Source organism: Apis laboriosa, unplaced genomic scaffold (assembly GCF_014066325.1).
Source record: "Apis laboriosa isolate Shangri-la unplaced genomic scaffold, ASM1406632v1 scaffold204_cov149, whole genome shotgun sequence".
Lineage (NCBI taxonomy): Eukaryota > Metazoa > Arthropoda > Insecta > Hymenoptera > Apidae > Apis > Apis laboriosa.
This window is the reverse complement of record NW_025222299.1, coordinates 218,412-244,055: the sequence shown is the minus strand read 5'-3', so window position 1 is coordinate 244,055 and position 25,644 is coordinate 218,412. Positions and strand designations below refer to the sequence as shown.

General features: G+C 40.6%; 1 protein-coding gene across 1 annotated transcript in view; it reads right to left on the bottom strand.

Moving 5' to 3' along the window:
* Positions 1–25,327, bottom strand: part of LOC122712675 — a 112,334-nt gene extending 87,007 nt beyond the window's left edge. Inside the window, exon 1 of the mRNA XM_043932481.1 lies at positions 25,214–25,327. Coding sequence (XP_043788416.1) covers positions 25,214–25,322 — 109 coding nt within the window. The 5' untranslated portion in view covers positions 25,323–25,327. The remainder of the gene's footprint in view (positions 1–25,213) is intronic.
* Between the last annotated feature and the right edge of the window lie 317 nt (positions 25,328–25,644).

The following is a 25,644-nucleotide window of genomic DNA, read 5'->3' as shown; positions in this document are numbered from 1 at the left end:
TTCTCGATCGAAACGAGGCACGATCTGTAGGTAAAAGATCGCACACCGATCGATTCGATCGTTATTTATTGATAGATATAGTGCAGATTTTTTTGTGGAGAATATTTTAAATATTCAAAGATGCAAAGAGGGTGAAGAAATAATATAGAATATTACAAAATAATATTTGTTGCTATATTGCGATTAGCCAAGACTAATGCAGCGAGACAATGTAAAAGACATACATCATCGTTAAGCACGTATGAAAGAAAATTTAATTATATTTTATTATTAGCTTATAATGCGGGCACAAAGCACATATATAAAATAATTAACTTTATAAACTTGGACTTTTTTTTCTCTCATTTACGTACAATCCTTAGGAATTATGTAAATGAGAAAGAGGATTATTAGCAGTATACATATTTGTTAGATCATGAGTATTTATAAACAGTTCTTTCGATTAATTAAAGAACAAGTAGATTAACTTTTAAAGTCTTGTGTGTAAATAATTTAAGGAAATATATATATATATAGTGAAATTTCATGAATATTTTTATTAGAACATCGAACGGACAATCTTCAAATATATCTAGCACGAATGCAACATATGGAAATTGATTATAAGAAAGAAAAAAAAAAAAAATATTGTAATCTATTATAACGTATAAATGAGTCTGATACATACGTTAATTGCGTGTGCATGACGCTTATCGAAATCCCAATTTAAAATACATACTTTTTTCCACATTGAAACCGGTGTTGCTGTTCAACTGAAATTACAGTTTATCCCGTCATTAAATTGAGCGAAATAAAGAAATAAAGAATTAAGGACCGGCGTCGGGCCAAGATCAATCGATTATCGGTCCCACTATCTTAGAAATACAATGTACATCGTTTTACCAAGAATCGACGCCTACTTAATATTAATAACGCGTCCCTTGGAACACAAGGTAAGAGAGAAGCGAGAAGAGAGCAATTAACCGGTGGGCATTTAATAAAATGCAAATAACCGGTCGAGGCGATCGATTATCGCGGATAGCGGTAAATAAAGTTATTTTCGCGACGTCGCGGATCGAAACAGAGTTCCATCTTCTTGTATTACGCGAGGAACAAGGTAAAAAGACAAAAAAAAAAAAAAAAAAAAAAAAAAAAAAAGAAAGAAAGAAAAATACAAAAATACGAAGGGTTGGAAGGAGAAAGAGAAGAGAGAGAAAGAGAGAGAAAGAGAGAGGGGGGAAAAAAAAAAGAAAAAGGTGGATCGAGGTAACAGCGTATAATGTGTCCAAAAGGCACCTGCCTCTTTCGAGTTTACTATCTTCCCATCGAACGGTCTCGAGAAAAGGAGCTAGACTCGAGTTAGCCGATCTTATCTGGTTTCGAGACCAGCGAACCACTTATATCGTTAATTGCTCCCACTTCCGGTCCCCCCCTCTCCCTGTTCTACCACCTTCCGCCTCGCGTTCTCCCTCTATCTCACTTCCACTTGGTTCGTTTTATCTGTCCGATGCACGCGCTTGCGCGTTTAAGAGCACGCATTATGGTTAAACTTCGGAAAGAGGCGAGCACACGGAAGCTTGTATGCCCTTTTAAGCGGCCTCGCGTAAAATGGACGTTCGACTGGTGTACAATGCGCTTAATCGCCTCGCACGAATATTATTTATCGCATTTTACTCGGTGGAAATCGATATAATTGAGGGGTACTTAAACAGGGAAATCGGCCAACATTGTTGGCATGTAAATTGGCGGTACACGATGTTACCTCTTGGAATAGAGGTTATGTACGTATATATATATATATACGCTAACGTAATTAATTGAAGAATATCCAATGAACTCCTTTTACGCGGTCTCGGGGCGAGCTCGAGTGTAAAATCAGTATGGAGATGACGATTAACCTTAATTTATGCCGGATTTTACGAGGGTACGTTAAACAGTTAACAAATTGGCAGAAAAGTTTTCGTTATTTCGCAGATTTTGCAACTCTTTCCACCGATATAACGAGTATGCTACAGTGAGCTATAATGATTCGTGAAGAATAGGCAAAGGAACAAGCAAAAGTTGCCTTGTTGTATATAACGTAACAGCATATCAGACCTATCTGATTTTTGTTAGATATTCATAAATAAATAATAACTTGTATCAAATAAGAAAAATATTTTAAATGTTTTCATTATTTATATCATATTGTTTTTTAATAAAAATATAACTAACATAGAAACTAATTTCTAAGTAAAACAATAAATTATATCGTACTTTGATAATATATTTATAAAAAGATGCTAATTTCTTTTTAACATTTGAATAAAAAAAAAAAAAAAATTCAATTGATAATAATAAAAGGTGAGAAGAAACAACGCGATTAGCCACGATTCGCGTCGTATAATTAGTCGCCAAAATGTCGAATGCCGGCATGCGGCATTCTTCTGATGGCAAATGTGTTAACGATCTTCTCTCAACGTCACGGAGATTCGTCGAACGAGATTAAGACGAAACCAGTTGGTCGAGTCAACGTGACAGGAGCGAGCCAACCGGTGGACGAGAAAAAACCGAGGGGATCACGGGAGAAGCGTAATCGCACGGTTGCAAACCGCTTACTCGCGTAAACGCGCGTGTGTTCGAAAAAAAAAAATCATTCTGGCTCTCACCTCCTATTTCCAACGTGTACGCGAAAATTGAGCGTAATGTCGAACACGGATTGCCGATAAATTGGCCTCGAACCGGATATCCCTTTCAAACGAAAATTCGTCGCCGAATATTCTTCCACTTTGTAAATATTTGCGGTTACATCAAAATAATATCGTGACATTCGTATCTTTCTATTAAATTAACCGAAACAGTTTTAATCGTTCAATTTATTTCGGATGATTATAAATGAAAAATTTTGACCGAATGATATAGTAAATTTCTCACTCAAGAAAAGTGAAACGTACGTCTATAATTCATCATTAAAGACGTACGATAAATTATGACACACACACACACACACACATATATATATATATATATATATATAGGTATACAGATATGGAAAGAAAAATAGAGAGATTAAAAACCGTGGAATCGCGATGTTTATCGTTTAATCGAATCTTTTAATTGCGCACCAGTTTCAGAAAGGATACGTGGCGCGTGCAGGTGTACGAGGAGTGAAAACGATATAATCGATGGTAGCTTGTCATTATTGAGTATCGTATATTATCGATGTTCATCAATACGCCATACGAGCGAGATTTGTCGCTTGCATCGTTACCCATCCGATGACAAATCATCGTCCAGTATCCGCGACGAATTCAACGCAATACTCTAATGTTATTCTAGTTATCTTCGTTAATCCTATGAGAAAAAACTTAATATCTAACGAAGATATACAAATGAAAATAAGAAACAAGAATATATTTCTAAAAGGAATTCCGATTAATCTTTATTTCTCTTTATAACAATATCTAATTAATAATACTTAACTAAATATGCAATATTTATAATACATATAATATAACTAACCATGTTACAATGGTATTAAAAAGTGTTTTCTTCTCCTTATACATATCAATGACAAAAACATCATTTAACCTAAAAATGAACTTCAACGACTAACCTGCCTGAATATACGCAATACCTAATGATAATACGCACAATACAGAATATTTTAACAATATCTAATAAACTAATTTTACGAACTTTAAACGTTTATAATTGCTCGTTAAATTTTTTCAACGTAAAATAAACTTCTGAATCCATATAATTTGATTCCTATATTTCCTATCCTATTCCTATACCTACATGTATAACCTATTTCTATAACCTATATATTTTAATCTATTCTTATAAATTATATACTTATTTTATATCTCTTACCATATTATTCGTACAATCTTTGGATTTTACGTTGAACTCAGTGTTATTTCTTATCATATATATCGCACAGAGCAAAAAAAGAAACAGAAAAAAGTAATTCATTCACCACTTTTGAAATAATCGAAACGTAGCCTCGTGTTTCTTCGAGCGGTCACTCACAACGTTCTATCTGATACGGCCATATTAAGGTAATGAATTATCGTTGTCCAATCTTGATAAATGTCCAGTGTTTAACCAACATTTTTCTCGCGTAACCCTCACACAATTTGCGTAAAAACACGTACCCGTGCAAATAGCCGCCATATTGCCTAAATGAAAGACGCATCACCTTGTATCCGAGATAAAGAGGGCGCGGTAGCTTTGAACACATGGCCTGGTCCCGCGCGGGAAATTTAAATATTATAATTAAGAGGAAGTTCTCCACACTTGTAATCGAGACTCATAAGCCTAAGCTTCTTTCGATTATCGTTTCGGTGGGCGAGTTTCGAGCATATGGTTGGACAATTACCACGCAAACTTCAAAAACATGCCGGGACACGCCATTCCCATCTTATCTTTCTTCTCGATCCCGACCATTTTTGGGCCCGTCCCATCTCCGTCCGTTGAAATTCTCCTTCCAAGATATAACACGTTCCTTGTAACGTATTTTTCGAATCAACGCCGCCCGTGACGGAAAAAAAATATTGTTTTACAGAATTCTCTCGGTCAAAGCGTTTTCTCGTGTCGAGACTAATTGTTCCGTGGGATTCGATCGAACGGATAAAGACGGGATTTTTGTACGAGTGTCAAGTGAATACATCAGAGATATTTATATAGATACAATACTGTTTTTTAATTTTCTGTAAACGACTTTTAAATGTTGTATTTTGTGCCTACAAGTAAGTACATGTTTAAAAATAATCTAAATGCAACGTATCAACTATGTTTGATATAAATAAAATTTTAGTTTCGAACAAGATGAAAATTTAATAAATCGCTGAATTATTTTTTTATATAACAATAAGAATCATACAAAAACTTTGGAAAAACTATGTTTAGTTTAATCTCTAGACTCTCTAAAAATATTCCACGAATATATATATATAACACCCTGAATATATATTAAAACTACACTTTTAAAATAAATTTACTTATAATAAAACCTAAATAATATATAACCTAATGCTAGAAAGTAATCGGCAACGGAACAAGCACCAAATCCAAACACTTCTGATACCTTACAAAAAGAAAAAAAACCTCATTTGCATATACATACTCTTACTCTGGACAACAAACGTACACATCTTACAACTTACTTAACCATTCTTCCAACCAATACGAAATCCCTTCTTAAGGATGAAAGCCGACATTAGAGAAATCGGGATTACAAGCATACACTCGAAGAAATTCCACCCGATAACTTCGATTCCAGATTATGGAGTTGAGTAATATCCTCGGCAACCGTTCGGCAGTCAGCACCAAGACAGAATCATTACTTAACCCGATACAAAGAGCGCGCGGTGGGTAGAAACTATAAGTACACATTGGATGGTCACAGTTTACGTGCGTAAACCCGAGGTCTCCAGCGGCGGTAAATTGATAAAGTGGGTGACAAGTCGTTAAATCACTGGCAGGTACGGTCATCGAGATGCGATTGCATGTGCAGTCGCACTCTCGCGTGTGCGCGAGAACGGTTGCTAGCGGAAAGAGGGAGGGGGCGAGGGAGGGGGGGAGGAAGAGAGCGCAGGGGAGTGGAGCGCGAGGGAGGGAGGGAGGGAGGGAGAGGGGAAGAGTGGACACGGCAGCGGCGGAGTGGGGAGAGGAGGAAGCGGGAATCAGATTTAGCAATCGACGATATATTTCAACTATCAACATTTTTGTAACTTATCGTTTTAGCGCGGTGGGAACATTTGCATACGCGTTTCGTAAATCATTTATAAAATACGCGGCCGGGAATTTACGACTTTCTCTCGCGACTGCTTTATGAACGTTGTTGTTTCTTTTCCCTTTTTTTTTTTTTCTTTTTTTTTTTAAATTTCTGAGGAACAAATTCGCTTCGTTAAGGGGTAGAATTTCGCGTGGAATACATCAAACGCGAGCAGAAGGTGTATACACGGTTTGCTATTTGATGTCTAGTCGCAACATCTGTGCATCTGGATAAGAACTCGTGGATAAGTGTCAGATATCGATCGTTCTTCGAAATAAAATAGAAATAAATTCGAAAATTTATTTCTATTAAGAAGAGAAAATAAGGAAATGCTTTTAACGTTGTTTCATTAGATTCGTGGTTAAAATTGATACGTCTAAAGTGAAAGCAACGATTTGAAATCGTTACTAAAAACGCAAAATCAAAAAATACTTGCACGAAAATACTTGCCCCATCTTTACATTACATTTATGGAAATTAGTCGGAAAATATATGCAGAATTTCGTTCGTTTGTTTGAGACGAAGTCACGAGTCAAAATCCAGCGTGGGTCGTCGTCGTCGTCGTCGTCGTCGTTTCAGGAAATTTCGTTGCCTTGAGAAGTGGCGGCGAGCTCGATAAATCCACGGCATGAAAGGGGAAAGTGTGGCGGCAGGTGGAATTCAGTGAGAACCGCTTGTGAACACGGATTGTTTACCTGGCTGCCTTCCTGCGGATGTCGCGATTGGTGTAAGTCTAAATCACTGCCCATATTTTCAGCCCCCTTATGCGTGTCGTATGACGACGCAGATACATACGCTTTCTCTTCCCTCCTCTACTAACACCTTCGCTTTCAACCGAATTTTAAACGAAGACACATACAAAACCGTAGAACGAATCGTTGTGTGATTCTTTTCTCTCTATCAAATCGTTACGACTTCGAACGTCCCACTTTTTTTTTTTTTTTCACCTTTGTACATATATTTCCTCCAAAGTTCCTCTCGAGAACGAAGGTTTCTTCGCCATCATTTCTTTTCATTTCTCTCTCTCTCTCTCTCTCTCTTTCTTTCTTTTTTTCTTTTTTTCTCGAGAAAAGATTACTCGCGGAGCAATTCCACACGGGGGCATTTGAAGAAATTAGCAGGTGTGTCGCTTAAAAAGCCGGCACAGCTGCCCTGGAACGTAGCTAATTTTTTTTTTTTTTTTTTTTCCCTACCTACATTCTCTGTCGAAACGCAAGATGGAAACGGATTCCTTTCCTTTCAAATTAACGAACAATTACTATCATCTTAAGAGATGACTCGGCAAACGGATTCAAGATCGGTGATATTATCCACCGAAACGGCTTCCGGGGAACCGACTGTGAAAGAGAAGACAGAATTTCTAATTTCTAATTTCTTTTCTTTCCTTCCTTTATTTTTCTTAACGCTCGAGATTCTCGAAGGGCAATCAAATACGTACGAAGTTTCGATCATAAACTCTGATATTAAACTATCACTCTATTTGGTCATCGAATTAAGATGAAATGGATTTTCTCGAAAAGAGAATCGATTCGCTGTTCGATAATCGAGGATGAAATCAAAGGATGTGTTGAGACTGTATTGAGAGCTGTGGGGTAGGGATCGGGGATGCGGTGGGAAGCGGTTTCTGGGAAATCGAAAGGCGAAGGTTCAAAAGTCGGGCGCACGATGATGGATGAAGAATCATTTAGAGAAGAAGCAGTAAGGTCTTGCGGGGAGGACTATTAATTACGACAAAAGGGGCCGCGGTTTGGCATCGAGTATATAAGCGGCGGGACCTGAAAAGAGCGAACGATTAGTTACTTTAACCAAATTATCTCGCGGACAATGGGGCCAACAGGTGAGAAGTCTTCTTTTGCTTCGTGTTTCCATTCCGGAAGATCGTTGCCCCGGCCATAAGCGTGATTGGAAAACACATTAGATCGTTGAAAATATTTCAACCTCTCTTTCCATCCTCTACAATATACCTTTAAAATCTTCCTACATTTCTTCCTATATTTCTCCATACGAAATGAAATAAGCGTTAAAGGAAAATTCCACACGAAAACGATGCGAGTGATCGACATCAACAATCGGATGGAGAGACAAAAATGATGCTACCAAAATCGGTAGTCAAATCGAGGGAGCAGTTTTGAAGAGGCGGTACGTGTTATCCAATATGTAAGATGTCGTGGCATCGAATCGTTTCAAGTCGTGCTCGTTTCCCATTGTGCCTCTGAGTGGACAGGATGATCGTCGCTCATTTGTTTCCTGGCGGCGATCGCCGAGAGAGGGGCAGCAGCGAGCAGAAGCAGCAACAACAAACGAGAGCGGGAACGGGAACGACGATGACAGGAAGACGGCAGACAAGGCTGGCTGTAATTTCATACGTCAGCGCCGAATATTAATTCGAATTCCTCCCTTAGACCGCGCCAACGAATCGAGGGGGCAAGCGGAAGAGGAGGGGGAGGCGGTTTTTGTCCGGTAAATGAAATATCTTCGGTAGCTGGGCGTCCCGGGGCGATCGAGTTCGGCTTTTGTACCCGCTGTTGGATTCTTCCATGGGACTCCCCGTAGAGGATAAGTGGAATCATTTCAACGATCCACGAGGATCGAGGCCCTCGACTATCCTCGAACTACCGAACTACCGTCTCTATAATAATTGCTCTCTCTCTCTCGTTGATCTATCTCGAAAATTGGATCGATTTTTAATCGAGTCTCGTTCCCTCCCTGCTTCTGGATTGAAATCGGGACGTGAAATAATTTTCGTTCGATCGCGATAAATTCGATGTAAATTCGATTTAATTAAAAGCCTTCCCCCTTTCCTTCCCCCCCTCAGATCAAGATGCCATCTACGAGAGGGACGATCGCGATCTCTCGTTTGAAAAATCGTGTCGCCCTCGAATTCAATTCGAAGCTTATCGAGAGGAGAGCGAATACTCCTCTCCTCGCGATAACGAGGCGAAGTGGAACGAAGGAGGAGGGGAGGGAGAGCCGCAGCTGTCTCTCGTTCCTTCCTTCCTTCCTTCCTTCTTTCCTTCCTTCTTTCCTTTGGAGGAGGTGTTTCACGCACTCGAGACTCCTCTCGAGTTTATACGGTGTCCGGTCGTTAGAAGCAAACCCAGATCGCGGCAGATATCAGGAAAGCAACGTGCGTACGTACACCGCCAAAAGAGAGGGCGAGAGAGATAATTAAGGCGGTCCCGTGGTAAATACTTTCTCGTGCAAGGCTCTCTTATATATATATATATATATAGCGTATCGAGAGCGGTACGTATCCCGTGACACATATTGATGATGGTAGCACTGCCATCTTTTAACTACTACTCCCCTCCTCCTCTCTTTTCCCCCCCCTTTCCACCTTTTTCTTTTCTCTCCTCCGCCTGATACATATTTTCGAGAACGACGAGGATAATAATAATAATAATAAAAAAAGGGAGGGAGGAGGATCGAAGAAATCGTAGAATGAACGGGGATTCGTGAGGATTCGAATTTTCTGTGAAGAGAGAGAGAGAGAGAGAAAATTGTTTATTCTGGTCTATGACGGGGCATCACTCCCTATTTGTCCCTGTTGAGGCGAGCAAGGCGAAGAAATAAAGTTTAATAGAAATCTGCATAGAAGAAACATCAAAACGATCGTAAAAAATATGATTAATTGGAGAAATAATAGTGGCACGCCGTTGTACGTTAAATGCTGCATCGTTATATAATACGCGTATATATATATGTATATATATGTATAGAGATAAGCGTATAACATGATGACACGTATTGATGATGGCCGGCAGCTAGCGTCCTTCCTTCGCTCAAAGCGGTTCCAGTGCCAAGGGAGATTCTCGTCGAAGGAACAACACGATACCGTTGGATGGGAGGAGACGGTACTAAGAAGACAATTTGGCAGCGTGCCGGTTGTTAATTTTAATTACAAAAATAACAGGGCAAAAACTTTCGCGCCCCAATCCAATTCCTGGAGTCGAGAAGCTCTTATAAACGAGCAACCCTCCCCCTCGACTCGAGAAACTGTGAATTACGAATTTTGCATCGAGAGCCCCTGCCAAGCTCTTAAAGCCAAATGTTTTGCGAACTATTAGCACATTTGCCGCCATTTTCTCTTTTCGCCGTTATTCTTTCTCACTCGCCCTCATCGTGTCCAACCTCTTTGGTGATTCTTCTTGATTTTTATTATTGAAAATATCCATATCTTATTATATACCATAACATAACAAGTTTCGACGCGTATTCTTTCTTTCTTAATCTTATTCTCGAAACACACACAATTCTTATTCTCGAAATTAATCTATAAATTATATATTACAACTCCTTTCTTGCGTTTGAAATTAAATCGCGTCTCGTTGATCGTTTTAAAGTGTGAGAAATTTCGAGGTTATGGCTCATTGGACGGCGGTCGTCGCGCCATCTGTGGACAAACAGGAATCCCCCCCTTCCTCCTTCTCTCCATTAGCAAAAGAAATTATTTTCTTCGAAAAGTATCGGCTTGCTCTTGTCCCCGATGTTAACGCGTAAGGTTGATCCTTTGAAGGATCCTCCGACGGGTTTTCAGGCAAGTTAAAGGACGCTCGCAAGCTGCACAAGACCGGCGAGGAATAATTTGTCAAACTTGTCACCGAGACAAGCGGCGCGACCATGGTTTCGCCTAATGAAGCGTCACGAAATTCCTCTGCGAAACACATTGACGATTTATCCGGCCCATTGCACCCGACTAGCGCGTTATGGGAACGGTCTTATTTCACGGGGCATTATGACAATTCTTCCCTCTCCGTTCCGCCGTTCCCTTTTTGCAGAAATTTTCGCGCGGCCGCGCGCAACCGAATCATACTCACTCTCTTATTCTCCGTACACCGATCACGTACCACCTCGCTTAATATACGATAAATTTAAAACGCTGCCTGATCGAAGGAATTTTTTTACGATCGCTCGTACCGATTATAAAAATTTGTAATAATTTAATTTCTTAATTTTAAGAAGAACCATTTTCTAAAACGATTTTTGTAACGAAAAACTTGTGAAACGAATCCAGGGGAAAAACGAAGCTCAAGAAACAAGTGGGTAACTCTCGTCTTTTAAAAAATCGATTATAATCGATTCGTAAAAGTTTTAATTTTATTTTCGTTCGTCATGTTCGAGGCTTTTTTTAAAATTCTCACGTAACGAAATGAATGGACAGATGAAATAGGTACAGATACGTTATATATATTTTTTTTTTTTTTACGAGCGAATAAAAATGTATGAGGACGTTGTAACGAGCTCTGCTTCTCAAGAACGCATCTTCTCGGGCTATTAAATTAATTACTGTCGTGTTCTAAAGGGAAACGATGTTCCACTTAGCGTACCGCTGATCGCTTCTTTCCGTGGATTTTTAATTAACAAACGCTGAATTATGCACCGCCTTAACGCACGAGGTGCAGTTAGAAATTAATGGCGGCCCACGTTAATTCGCTAAGTCAATAGTGTGAATTTCCGACCGCATAAGGACAGTAAGATAACCCGACCGATGTTCAGGCTTAATTGAATTAATGGCCGCGATTAATTAGAACTCACTTCCATTTCGCGAGCAAGCCAGATACGAGGAACGAAATCTATGTTCCTCGATCGAAAATTTCGATTCCGAATATAAAACATCGAATTATTCTATTTTTCATCACGAAACTCGCGTTCAAACCTTTTTCTAATTCAGTTTATCATTTAACGAATAATTATACATACGATTTCCAAGTAATTAATTAATTTGCCAGCGCGAACTCTCCGCGATTGCTTTTCCATATTTTCGAGGGACCAATCATCATTAAAATCAGAATTTTAAAATAATTACATATTTCCTTGTGGAAATATCGACGATATTTTGCCACCGACTGTACTGGACTGTATAAATAAATAAATAAATAAATAAATAAAAAAGTCTTTTAAAGACACTTATCAAATAAATAACGGACGCATAAAACGCATGAAACAAGCCAATGATGCAACGCTAAACCGCCGCGATGGTTTGCGACGCGATCCAACAAAGACACCGTTCCTTGTCGACGCTCGTTTAACAAGCAAGCCAAAGCAGCTGGGCCTAAGTGAAATTAATTGACTCCGATAAGTTAGCATACAGATAGCGGGCCGTGAAGGCGAGTAGCACGGGCCACCGCCCGCGTACGGTTCTCGCGTGCGTTACACGCGTGTGCGTCGGGCGGGTATGGTATGGGTGCACTATCCTGGTCGCCTGCATAAAAGGCCAGGTCTGCACATTGCCTTTATGATGCAAAGAAGGCCAGCATTAGCCGGCTAACAATGGCTCGACCATCGTACTCCTCTCTCTCTCTCTCTCTCTCTCTCTCTCTCGCTCTCCTCCTCAACCCCTTCGGCGCCCCCGCGGCTCTTACAGTACTTTTTTTTACTTTTTTCTCCTTTCTCTCTCTCTCTCTCTCTCGTTTCTCCTCTGGTAACAGGCTTGTTAAAGTAATAACTCTAATTACACACCTTCGTACGAAATACACCTTCTCACACCTTCCTTTTTTTTGAATGGACTCGGCGGGCAGAGGAGCTCGTCTCGAGTTCCTTCCCCCCTCCTCCCCCTTTAGCCTGTTCCATTATATTCCGTATCGTGGCCGAGCGGATTCGAGTCGAAAGTTCCTGTTACCTGTACAGTCGCATCCGGTGCGAAATAATGTTGAACGTAACGCGCGGTTACGCGCATAATTTGTAATAGCGTTTTCGCGCGGGGCGAAAACTAGGAGGGGGGAGGGGAGGAAGGAAGGAGAACAACACCCTGATCGTTCCCTTTCGAAGGGAAAGTACACGGTGCTCGCTCAACTATCGATAACTATCGGAAAAGGGGGAAACGCGATTAGCCGAGAGGATAATTGAAAAAGGATGATAGTTATTTATGGTTGAGAGTTACGCGTGTTAAATCGCGGAAGCGAAGATGTTGCAGGAAACATTTTTCATATACATATATATATATATAAATGTACAGATAGAGAAGAATATCGGATGAAAGTGGTATTATCGCGAATTTAATTTATTAATTTTATTCGATGTCGCCTCGATTTACAACTTGCACTCGAGTTCAAAAAGAGAAGGGGGAGTGGCAAAGGAGGAGGCACCAGGAAACGGGAGGGGGGGGGTAAGTAAACGGAAAACAAATTCGCGTTTTTGAATCTAATTAAGTCGAGCTTGAGTAGAGTCTTTTGGTGGTCGCAACGATAACACTTTGCCTTTTGCAATGCGGTGGCGCGGTTGCTTAATACCGCATGAGCCACGCCCCCTAGCTGCGCCCCCTCATCCCTTCTTCGTTACCCTCTGGCCAAACCCCACTTCCATCTATCGCGCCGATGCCCCTTTTGTTTCGCGGTTCATTTGTCTTTCTTCCTCTCCCATCCTCCTCCACAACCTTTTTTCCTTCCTTCGCTCTTCTCTTCCCTCCCTCTAGGTCCTTCCTTCTCTCTCTCTCTCCCTCCCTCCACCCTCCACGCCGTCTCGCGTCCGTGGCTCTTTTCTCTCTTTTCTGGCTGGCTGACTCGGCCCATCCCGATCTCTCCCAGGGTTCTCCAGCGACGCTGCTCCCATCCGTGGTCGGCGGGCTCCTAGGTCGCCCCCTCCTTCTCCCAGAAAGGACCATAAAACGATAAATTAAACCGCAGCCGGAGGATAAGAAGGACCGTAAAGGCATCGTTCACGGCGCACCGCGCATTATTGCCGATCGATGAGGAAGATGTCACCCCCGACGAGACAACGTTCGGATTTACGGGTATGGGATATGTAACCTCTCTCTTCCTCGTGCAAAGGGAGTATACTTTGAATTGAGAGTGCAATTTTGAATGATCGATTAAAAGTAGATAAAAATTTTTTAAAATAAATGTTTACGTCGAATCGTAAGAATTTTTCGATTTGGAAGAAATGGAAGATAATTGTGGAAGGAAAATTAAATTATATCGTGTATAACGTGAGGGGTTAATTCATTCGAGACGAAGAGATTCGAAGAAGGAAATAGGAGGCCGGTTGTCGTAAAATTGTCCATAATTGATTGATCACGATCGAGATATAGGTCGTCGTCGTCGTGAAAGTCTATTCGGGCCCGAACGACATTGCCCGTAATTGGACGATCCATTCCATTTGAGTAACAACGGAGAACACGTTTCAGGTATTTTTCCACCCGATATCGTTATTGTCTGTCCCAACCTCCCTCGCGAAACTCTCCTTTCGTAACGGAATACGATTCGTGGAGCGTTTAATTTTTCGGCCCCGACCAATCGAATCACGGATAATGACCGACCGATAATAATAACAACAACAATAATAATAATAATAATCTTAATGTACACGTTCACGATCGATCACGATTCTCGAATCGTTTCCAATCGCGAGTTCGTTACAGTATTTTCGCGGATACGAAATGCACAAACTCGCCAAATTAAATTAAATCAAGCGATTTCGCAACGATTCGCTTCGTTAACCGCCGGACGCTTCGTCTTCTTATTAGGAGGCAAAAAAAAAAAAAAAAAAAAGAAACGGCAGAGATCGAGATTTCGAATTTCAAACCGGGATTATACAGGGGACAAACGGGTAGGATATACCGGCATACCTTCTCCCAATGGTATCATTATCATTGGTCAAAACGCGAAGAATTATATTACCCCATAATCGCGAAGAAACGATCCGTGAGTGAGACACTTAATTTTCGCCGATTTGGCGGTATCAAACCTTCGTTCCGGCCCTCGTTTCGAGATTGATAATAAGGATCGAGGGAGGTGCCCTCCCGATCGTTGGCCGTCCCGAGACGACGACACACGCGGATCGGATCGACAATCACACGAAGAGGAGAAGAGGAGGAGGAGGAAGAAGAAAGAAACAGCTTTTTTCCACGAGTCAAAACGCGATCGGTGGTAATTACGCGCCTCTCTCCTTTGCCCTTAATAACGACGGAACAATCCATTTAATTTCCAGGGTCTCTCCCCGGCTCTTTCCTCGGTGCGAGGGAGGACCGAGCAGGGGAGGGGGCCGTTGAAATGACAGTAATATCGTTGCCTTGCGGTTTTGTGCACCGTGGCCTGATTATAGCCCACTTCCGCCGCGTAAACAACGGTCTCGGGACAAACCTCTTTAATGGCCTTTACCCCTCCGCAATGGGCAGCTGAGACTTGTGCACTACCTTGTGGGGGTAAATCGTTTCCTATTCCTCCAACTTCGCTCAAACGTACACGCAACAATTCCCGATTCTGTACCCCCTTTTGCGCCTTTTGTGACGAATCAACTGTTTCTCGTGATTTATATTGCAACAATTCCCTGCAAACTTGCCACCATTTGTGAACCGGTAGATTTAAACGGGTGGTGTTCAACATCCGTGTCCGATTAATCTCGAGAAATCGTAGAGAATAAATAATAATTATATTTGGAATTTTAAACGGGATGTATATTTGCTCCATCATTTATATCGAATATTTTCTCCATCGAGGATATATATCTTCTTCCATCTACGTCGCGAGACCTCTTATCGATCTCTTGAAACGAAAGATCGAAACGACGAACGCGCGTACAAAATCGTGTCATCAAAAAGAGGGGGGAAAAAAAAAAAAAAAAAGAAACGCGAGGCCGACAATTAGCGATTTCAATTTTCCTCAGGATTGTTGCAGCTGCCTGTCTAACGTCCAATTACGCTTAGCGGTAGTTGCTGAGAAACGACGAGATGACGCGTCCTCCTCGTGCAAGGGCACGAGCGCATTCCGCGTGGCGACGGGCTTTAAAGGTGGCGTAGCACGGGATAATGAATTGTGTTTCGTTTCAGTTGGCCCGAAAGGTATAATTCCGGGTGTGCGCCCGCCTAATTAGGCGGGGAGACATCTGTGGAGGCCAGCGGCTCTCAAACACCGCCTCGACAATTATCCCGCTTTGCTTATATTAATTGAATTTACGGGTCGGTCGGTTTTTAAACGTGACACCCGGTAAATTAAAAATCGCGGCAATTGGCGGTCTCCCGTGAAATTTATTTCGGGTCGAAAAGGGGTGGGGGGTAGAAAGGTAGAGAGAGGGAGAGAGACCGTGTTTCGATCCTTATCCGCGAAACAGCGATTCGAAATTGCGTTAAGAACGAGATATTCGTGATATCTATCCTTGTGCGTACGATGAAAGATAAATAAGCATCCATCCGTGCTTCGTCTCGTTATTTAAACCACGCGTCGAGGCGCGGTTCGGATGTATCGTGGGGTCTTAGATTTCGTCGAGATGCCGGTCGAGAACCGGTATCGCTATCACACGTCCCCTTCTCTCCCCCGAAAATACAGATGAGTTAGGGTCGATAATGATACAGGTGGAACGTGATATACGCGTACGGAGTTTAATAATCGGTAACAAAGTCGCTTTTGCAAGAGCCGTCATCCTTTCTTCCTTATTCAACTTTTATTATTTCTTTCTCAAAAAAAAAAAAAAAGAAAATATATGCGTACTTATATCAATTCGTTTGTCTAGATCAGGATTTAGAACTAAAGAATCGATAGACGCATCGTTGTAAGCGACCTAACTATTCTGTCTTTCTCTTTCTCTCAGCCGTCTATCTCTGTAATTTTGCACTAATCTCGCGAGGAGAAAATGTTATCCCCCCCCCCCCTCTCCCTCGTGATGCCAATCGTGAACGTAATCTTTCTATCTATTACAGACGACCCGGCACACTGGCGTTTCTATCCACGCGAACTTTTGATCTTGCTTACTATTACATCACCACGGCGAGGGGGGAGGAGGGGGAGGAGGATCGAGCATGCCGTTTCTCTCGTTGAGAGGATCACGTATCTTCGGCTAAAGTAAAATTCTAGCGTGGTTTTTCGTTTGATTTTTCACAGTTATTGTGAGCTCGCAGGTGGAAGGCGTTATTTTCCACTTTTGCCGGAATGTAATCTTCTGCTCTATCGCAAAAAGGCCGGTTTGCGCACGGTGTACGTGTCCCTGTTAATGCGCGCCACTCTTCTGATCGCTAATATCGCTTCCCACATGGAAATGTGAAAGTATTTTCATTAGTATAATCGAATAGCTGGCCTCAATTTAGATAGATTTTTTTTTTTTTTTTTTTTTTTTTAATTTTTTTTATTTCTTCTTTTCTTTCAATTCCAAGTTGCTTGTACACCACACAACACGTGGATAATTTATCGGATATATACCCAACGATAAAAGTTTTAGAATAGGGAGAGATAAATATTGCGGTTGTAAAATGATGATTACGTTTTTATTGAGCGAGGAAAACTAAAAGTTATGGGTACAGTCGATGGCAAAAGAATCTTGCGCGCGTTATCTCAAGAGGGAATTCATTAATTTTTATGCGGAATATAATGCATTTTTCATACACCGTATGAAACTTTGAAAATATTTTATACGACAGGGATAACGAGGCGTTAAATTAAAACCTAATTGTTTCGATCTAACGAAGAAAAATTATTGTATTGCTCGATAAAAATATTTTGCTCTTCGATATTAAAAAATAAATTACAATCGAATCGTTTTCGTTAATTATCCGGATCCGAATAATTTTGTTTTGAACGATGTTGAAACATTGAACGAGTTACGAACAGGAGTTAGATACGTAAGCGGGCACGCGCACGGCTCGCAACTTATGGAAATTAAACGGAAATAAAGAAAGAAATGAAATCGTAAAGAAAGAAACAGCTGAATTACCTTACGGCACCGTTGCCACGGCTCGCGAAGATGGACCTTCGATCTTATCGATCCAACGTTTATGCATGGATCCGCGCAGGTGTTCGACTCCCTTTAAAAGTAATTTACGACCGCTATGCCATACCAATAATAAATACCCCTCCCTCCTCCACCTTCCCGCTGCAGTAGCGACCACGCTGTTTTTTTTCTTTATCTAAAAATATTAACGCCATTCCCTTCGTTCGTCGTTGACCAAAATTAAACTCGATCCGTCCGCAAACAAACTCACTCTCACAACTCTCTCCATTGTCTCTCATTCAGTTTATCGAGTGGTGGGAATGTGGCTATACATTATTCCGCATCTTAGCCGAACGTTTCTCGGCCGCAAATGATCTCCTCCTCGGTACATTAGACCAGTTACGGCAAAGGCATTGTCACGAAACCCGCGTTAAAATCGTTTATTCGTGAAAAGGAGAGGGACGGGCTGGCCCCGTAAGCCGTGTGACAAATTGGGCGACCGTTAACCGGACGGAGAGGGCGCAGAAGAATCTGTGGCCGTTCGAATCGAAAATTTGCAATCCTTTATTTAGTCAACAAGCTCGAGGGACACTCGGTTCCTCCTTTTGTCGACACGACACCCTCCATTAGAGGCGAACCAACAACCCCTTAAGGGCGAATTCACGCTACGTCCCCGAAGAGTTTTCTCGCTCGAGCTCGCCTCGATCTCAAAGTGATTCGTAACGGACCGGGCGAAAAAGAGTTTTCCTCTCTTTCAAATACAATTCTCCCCGAGATTAACCTACTCTAATGGCTCTTTTCTTCCAAATTCTCCTCGCGAGGCAACGCTCCTTTCTCCTCATATTTCTAGCATTGTTAGATCAAAGCATTGTCGTTTCCACCATCCCGAATATTTCCCGTTTCCATTGGCATTTAACGAGTATATAACATTCCAGAGAACTATTCCAACCAAACGAATTCTTCCCCAACTAACTAATGCCAATTTTCTTCGATTCTACTCCAAATGAGGATATTCGTCGATCGAAGCACGAACGGTGAAAGATGGAGCTTTAAATCTTCATAGGACCTTCCATGAGCCGCTAATCGTTGGGGACAGGCCGACACTCGTCTCGTTTCCCTCGTGAAGAGGAGGCGAGGACGAGTGTGCCCGGTTTCTCCTCCCTGCGATCTCGATATCACGATTTCACGTTTACATACGTGTGCCTCGTCAGGGGATCACCGGAGTGATCGCACTGGCCCGATCGTGTTACGGGATCCCTGTCCCTTCCAGTTCGTTCGGCCAGATTTCTTGCATGATCGCACCCGAATTCGGACACCTTCCTCCCTCCCCCTCCTCCTTCGCGTTCGGCTACGATGTATATTAATGATTCTCGTTAACTCGCGTGCACGCCGATATATATATATACATCCCCTCGATTCGATCGTTTCACATTTTTCTCCACCTTCCTTTCGCGTATATTTATTTTAAACGATTCGAATAATTTTTCATCGTGATAACGAAGATAGGATGAAACGTTCCTCCTCCACAAACAGCTCAATGATAATCGAAATTCGTTCTTTACCGGATAAAGAATTTATCTTTATTCCTCCAATTATATTATCGAGTAGTTTGAAAAAAATTTTTTCTTCTGTTTTTAAGTCCCTCGATTATCGTCCGATTATTATCTATATTATTTCAGACAGACATCTTCGAATTTTGTAAGCGAAATGATATACCCTCGATAATACTCCAACGGTTGTTGCGAAAATTTCCTCCTCTCCCTCCTCTTCCCCCGATTCCACGTAATCCAAGTATTTGACGAACGCAGGGCATACCGTGGAAGCCTCTTACAGAGTTCCACGAGTTCATCGTTTCGGAAGAGATACGGTGGACCTCCCACGTTGGAAATACGATACGCGGACGACGGGTGACGATCCCGATCACTAATTGACCGTACCGGTCCCGGCGATGATCTTTAAAAACACCCTGCGGATCGTAATTGTTCCAGACGTGAGACACCGTATCATCCTAATTTAATAAGCCACGGCCGAAGGTGTAATCTTTTCTACCTTGGGGGAAAAACGTTCATCGAGACATTCCGACAATCAACTAATTCGATCGAATTTTCGACGATATCGATATCGGTTTCCATTCGATATATAATTCGTATCGATATCGATCTAATTTTTCGAAAAACTTGAAGTTTCATTATAAAAATCGTAATCTTCTATAAAATATGTAAATACCAATTATTTGTAAATATTATTACGAGATAGATATTTATGAAGAAATCCAATTAGCCTCGTATGCATCCTCCGCGTAACATTCGTGAAAATTCAAAAAGTATCCATCCTCTAATTATTCCAAATAGGTTAATGAAAAGAATAAGAAGCGTAAGATGCAAGGACGAGTTTCGAGAGGAATTCAATTAACCTGGCTGCTCCCGTGGCGGAAAAGAGGTGAGAGTTAAAAGTGTTGCCGAAATTATCCGCCGTGGGAACTGGAAGATATATAATGCGAGAATACGAGACTCCCGATCTTCCTTCTCCTTTCCTCTTCTCTTTCTCTTTTTTCCTTTCCTTCTTCTTCTTCTTTTTTTTTTTTTTCTTCTTCTACGGGAATCGAGGTCTGAAAGGAATTCGACGATTGTTTTCTAACATAGCCGCACGGATATTCAACACGGTAGCAGAAACGGTCCGAACAGCGCGAATACCACGCAATCACGGCGAATTACTCGACTGATTGGATCGTTTATGCTGATCCTTTGATCTCATCCTCTCCTCCTCTCCTTCGATCATATATATATATATATATATTCGTTCGCGATGCGGCTAGCCATTGGTCGGTGGTTCGGCTAGAGTTTACCTTTGGCCAAATAAGGACGGAATAAAATAAGGAACGATGCCCGTTCGTGGATCGGAGCTGCGGTCAGGGACAATCAGCCTGGCGAATTACCCGATATGATTGCTACTGAAATATTCTCGCCGACAAAGGTCGAAACTTCTTCGTTCATACGTGTGTACAGATATCGGAGAGGCGATGTATGTGTATGTGTATCTCTGTTTGCACAGCCAACTCTGTGTTCCAAGTATCGAAGCGAATAAGAAAAATGAGACGCGATAATTATGTTGTTGTATATACCGAGATCGAAACGTGTTCCTGGTTAGCGTAGAGAGTTATTTATTTTTTAAGAGGGAAAAATTTTTAATTTAAATCGTACGTCGAATATTTCTTTTCTAATTTTCTTCCCTTTTTGATTGCACCTTTAAGGGTTGATTTTAAAGATTAAAGTACAATATTCTCGTTAATTTCTATAATATAATTCGAATAAATTGAGCAACAAAGATTCTTTCAAATGATCGTCTCACTATAAAGAAAAATAACTCGTTATTTTCAAGATTGAGTAATTAGTTAATTTAAATCGTACGTCGAATATTTCTTTTGTAATTTTTTTCTCCTTTTGATTGCACCTTTAAGGGTTGATTTTAAAGATTAAAGTACAATATTCTCGTTAATTTCTATAATATAATTCGAATAAATTGAGCAACAAGGATTCTTTCAAATGATCGTCTCATCGTATCGAAAAATAACTCGTTATTTTCAAGATTGAGTAATTAACTACTTCCAATCGAACATTTTCCAAACAATCTCAAAATTTGAGATTGAATTTCAACTCTCCTCAAAGTTGAGAGAAAACTGTTAATCATCGTATATATATTCGAATAAATTGAACAACAAGGATTCTTTCAAATAATCGTCTCATCGTACCGAAACTCGTTATTTTCAAGATTGAGTAATTAACTACTTCGATCCAATCGAACATTTTCCAAACAACCTCAAAATTTCCTTCCTCTCCCTATGAGATTGAATTTCAACTCTCCTCAAGAGTTGAGAGAAAACTGTTAATCATTTATTATCGACGATAATAAAAAAAATCTCCCACAAACCCGCGACAAACGCATGCATTTCTGCGCACAATTAAGAACAGATAACTGTATCAGTTACTGTATCGTGCATTAGCCGGTATTGTCAGCAACGTGTTCATGTATACGCTTATGTATAACCACGGCGACGTGAACGTGTTCCCTCGAAGAGGGGGGGGGCAGGTGTGGAGAGGAACACGCCGATTAAGGAGGTGTCTATGGGAATTTATGCCCGCGTTAATTCACGGCATAACCGTAGTGCGGGGTTTCAACAGAAGATACAGTCCTTCGTTATAGTCCTTTGCTCTCGTTTAACTGCGGCCAATAACGAGCCGGGGCTTGGCGCGGGGGATAATAAAGCGGGGACGATAATGACAGCAAGAAGGGAGCCCATTATCTCTTATCGTCATCTTCGAAACGCGCATTCCCATTGTCATGCACTGGAAAATTGCCCCCTCTTCCCCCACCCCCCTGGCAAAATGTTGGAGAAACACGAAAGGGAAGGGAAAAAAAACGAAGGTGTGCACGCTCCTTTCCTCTCCATTCTTAACGCTTTCGCGTGTGTCTTCTTCTCTAATTTGATTTTCAGCCCATCTGATATTCAACCGAGACGTTCTTTTCCTGGATATCGATTCGTTTTGTGTTTTACATGGATCAGGGGAGTGGATTCACGTATTTACGTTTTTTTTTAAATATTTTTCCTTCCCTCTTTGGGGATAATGGACACGACGATTAGATCCACATTATTCGAAAAAATTTGTTAAAAATACTTTGAAATGATAATCGCAGTTTTTCGAGTTCTAACATCTGTCAGAAATATATTTATACTCTCACTTTTTCAATAAATTTCAACTATAATATATATTGTGATAATACGAAATTCACGTAATTATTCCTAAAATACCTGTCCAATTATCTCTCGAAATTACATAATATAAAAAGGATCGTTATACGTTCTTATATTATATTTCGTTCTTTTGAAATTTTCATAGGGAAAAGAAATTATTTCTTATTTGAGAAACGATTATTTTTATTTTACGTTTCTATCTATCATTATATACCACGCGAAATATCTATTACTTCACATTCACTCTCGAAGAGCGATCCTTCCACCTACGATCGAATGTACGACAGAGGACAGAGGAGAAATTAGCGTGGTCGCAAACTTTAAGCGGGGAAACCCCGCGGGACGTATTATATAGGACGCAGAAGTATTGGCCGTGATGGTGGTTGTAGATGGATTCGCGGCGAAGTCGGTGCGGAACGACGGCAATTAATAGCGGGTGCCTATAGGGTGCCTGCGGAAGTAAAAATAAAATGGCACGAAGCTCGCCCCTTTGGCGGCACTACGGCGGCCGAGTCATTAAGCGGGCGGGGGAGGGAGGGAGGACGGAGGGGGAGGAGAGGGCATTGTATAATATCTCGTGCGTTACCGGCGTATGCGAAGTGGGCGCATGCATGCACTACTGCCTTCTTCCTCGCTCGCTCGAGAAAGGCACGAGCCGAGCAACGAAGTTTCTAATTGGCCGTGATCGGTTCGTGTCTCGTTTGTTTTTTTCTTTTCTTTTTTATTTTTTGCAAATCAGAATTCGAACGAACGACGAATTCTGTTGAATTGTTGGATTCGATCCAACAGTTGAATGATACGTTTGCAACATCTTTTTTTCTTTTTTTTAATATTTCACATTCGCGCAGATTATTCTCGATTAGGCTGGGAAAATCTGGGGACATCCTGTATAATGAGGATTCCGTCTTTAAAAAAAAAAAAATTAATTTTTATCCGATGCGGACGCGAGGAATGTTGATTTGACAGGCGATCCAAGACGAATCGTTCGAAAATGATCGAGGGACAGGGGTACGGACGAAATCGAGGACTGATCAGCCGCGATCACGCAGCCAGCCTCTCCACCTTAATGAAGGTAATTAAGTTTTTCTGCATCTAGAAGTCACCACCGCCGCGCGGTTGATGGATGCTTTGCCCGATCTACACGTAAGTGGTAGCATGCAAGGGGAGTAGAGGGGCCAAATAGACCGAGAAGACGAATGAAAAATTAGCTCTTCGAGAGCGCGTTTTTGCCACGACCCTTCGTCACTCCCGGCGATTTTATTCCCGCCTAAGGTGTATCGCCTTCGATGCACTCGTTGCACCTTAGAAACGGAACGACCCCCGGTTGTCTAATCCGATAAATTACGCTTTACGTGCGGGCCACGGATTTAAAAATCATTCCGATTCCAATTTAATACAATCGGAGAAATTTTTTTCGATATTTTTTTCCCCGTCTTGTTTCTTTTCGAGGTAAAAAAAGAACTAACTATTCCCATGAAACGAAAATAAAGTAAATACTTTCTATAATTAGTTTCTAATTGACTCTCTTTTGTAATATTCAAATAACTTTAAGATACAGAAGATAAAGTGAAATTTGAAAAATTAACACGATTTTTATCCTTTTATAATTTGTAATTTCGTGGAAATTGAATTATAGAAATATGAATGGAACTACAGTGGAATTATGACTAACGGTATTATATGATTCGAGGATCATTTTGATATTTCTGTGGAATACAGCAATATAATTATATTAAAATAAATAAATATTACAAATAGTAAATTAAAAATCAAAGTCATCCTAATCTCCTAAAAAGTACTTATCCTGTTGGTCACCCTCTAATTTTCTATACTGATAGTTCAATAGATTTATAGAAAATAAAATTTAAAAAATTATCTTTTCATTCAATCATCATACTATGGATCCACGATACATATCTACTTCAAAGAGTTAAGAAGAATCAATATTTAATGAAAATGAAGTTATGCATTTTTCTGTATCTTACAAAATTGAGAGCGCGAAATTATAAAGGCCATGGATGATTATTGCGTTGAATTTTCAAAGGGAAAAGGGTAAATCGATGAAATTCACCGGCGTAGTCCGGATGAACCGACGAGATCTCAATTTAGCCGGAGTTGCTTTCACTCGAAGAAAAGATTAAAACGATTACCACGGAGATTGAGGAACGAGATGGACCGAGATACGGTAACGGAAAGAGGAAACGATCGGCCACGAGAAGTTGATAGCTGGAATTCTTGTTAGTCGATTGCATCATTAGCGAGAACCAAGGGATAACAAGAGAAAAAATAGCTTGGTGAAGAGCAACGCGGGTTTATTTTATATATATTTGTTGTTTGTTCCATGCGAATTTTTTCATACTTCTTTTTGAATACTTGTACGGAATGATTCATAAATGCATATATCCATAATTTAAAGAATGAATTTATGGTTGGTTCCAAAAATATCTGCTTCTTGAATATTTCTTATTTAGTTTTTAATTATAAATTCTATTTTCTTTTGTAAATTATTCGTAACTCGTTACATTCATTGTACAAATATTCAAATATGAATTAAATAATTTCGATGCAATAGAATCTTTTTTTTATAGATAAACGCGTAGAGATTATACGATATATATTCTTTTAAATATAATTTTTAATGCGCTATTTCCTATAAAAAGTATCAAACATAATTTATATCTAGAAAAATCATCTATGTATAGTATCTTTTTTAAGCAATGTTTAAACAAAAAATAACTTATGAGTAATTCTCATTTATAGGATAAAATTAGACACCCTATATATTCACGCAGGTACGTGTCGGTATGCAGATCGGTGCTGTTTTATCAATCAAACATAGCTAGAAAACTACCTGCCGTAGTAGAGTTCGAGGAACTCACTAGAAAACGCACATTCATCAAAATAGCAATGTTAAAATCATGTTGGAAAGTTACGGGAATATATATTAGAGATGTATAATTTCAAAGACACGCGTAAATTTTAAATTACGACAAATTTGCATGATAAATATAGGTAGGTAAACGCCATCGCGCGGAAGTTTATTTCCTCGTGAAACGGTATACGGTTTACAAATATGTCGTATGACGTACCTCGATCGACGAGCAGAATACCCCTTCCTAGCAGAGAGGAAGCGATGAAGCCTGATCCTGGTTGGAGGGATCGTAAAAATCTTGGGTATTGCCGGATCGACGAATTCATCGATGAGATCGAGCCGACGAGTCGATGTAGGGACCGGTTAAAGACGGAATGCGGTCTTGCCGCAAGAAAGACTTTGTAACCGATCAGCCAATCGACTCTCTCACAAGCTTGCGCAATGCACCGTGGAATGAGACACAATGCGCCGATGCACTACCCTCCTTTCGAACCGTCTCTTTTGGAAGGACCATGATGACCACACACCACGAATCTTTTACGATATAAGTTACTCTAATAAAGACTTTCCACACTTTCTTTTAACTCTTGTGATTCGAATATGAATCGTTTTTGGCACAATTGACCAATTGGTGGTTCACAATCACGT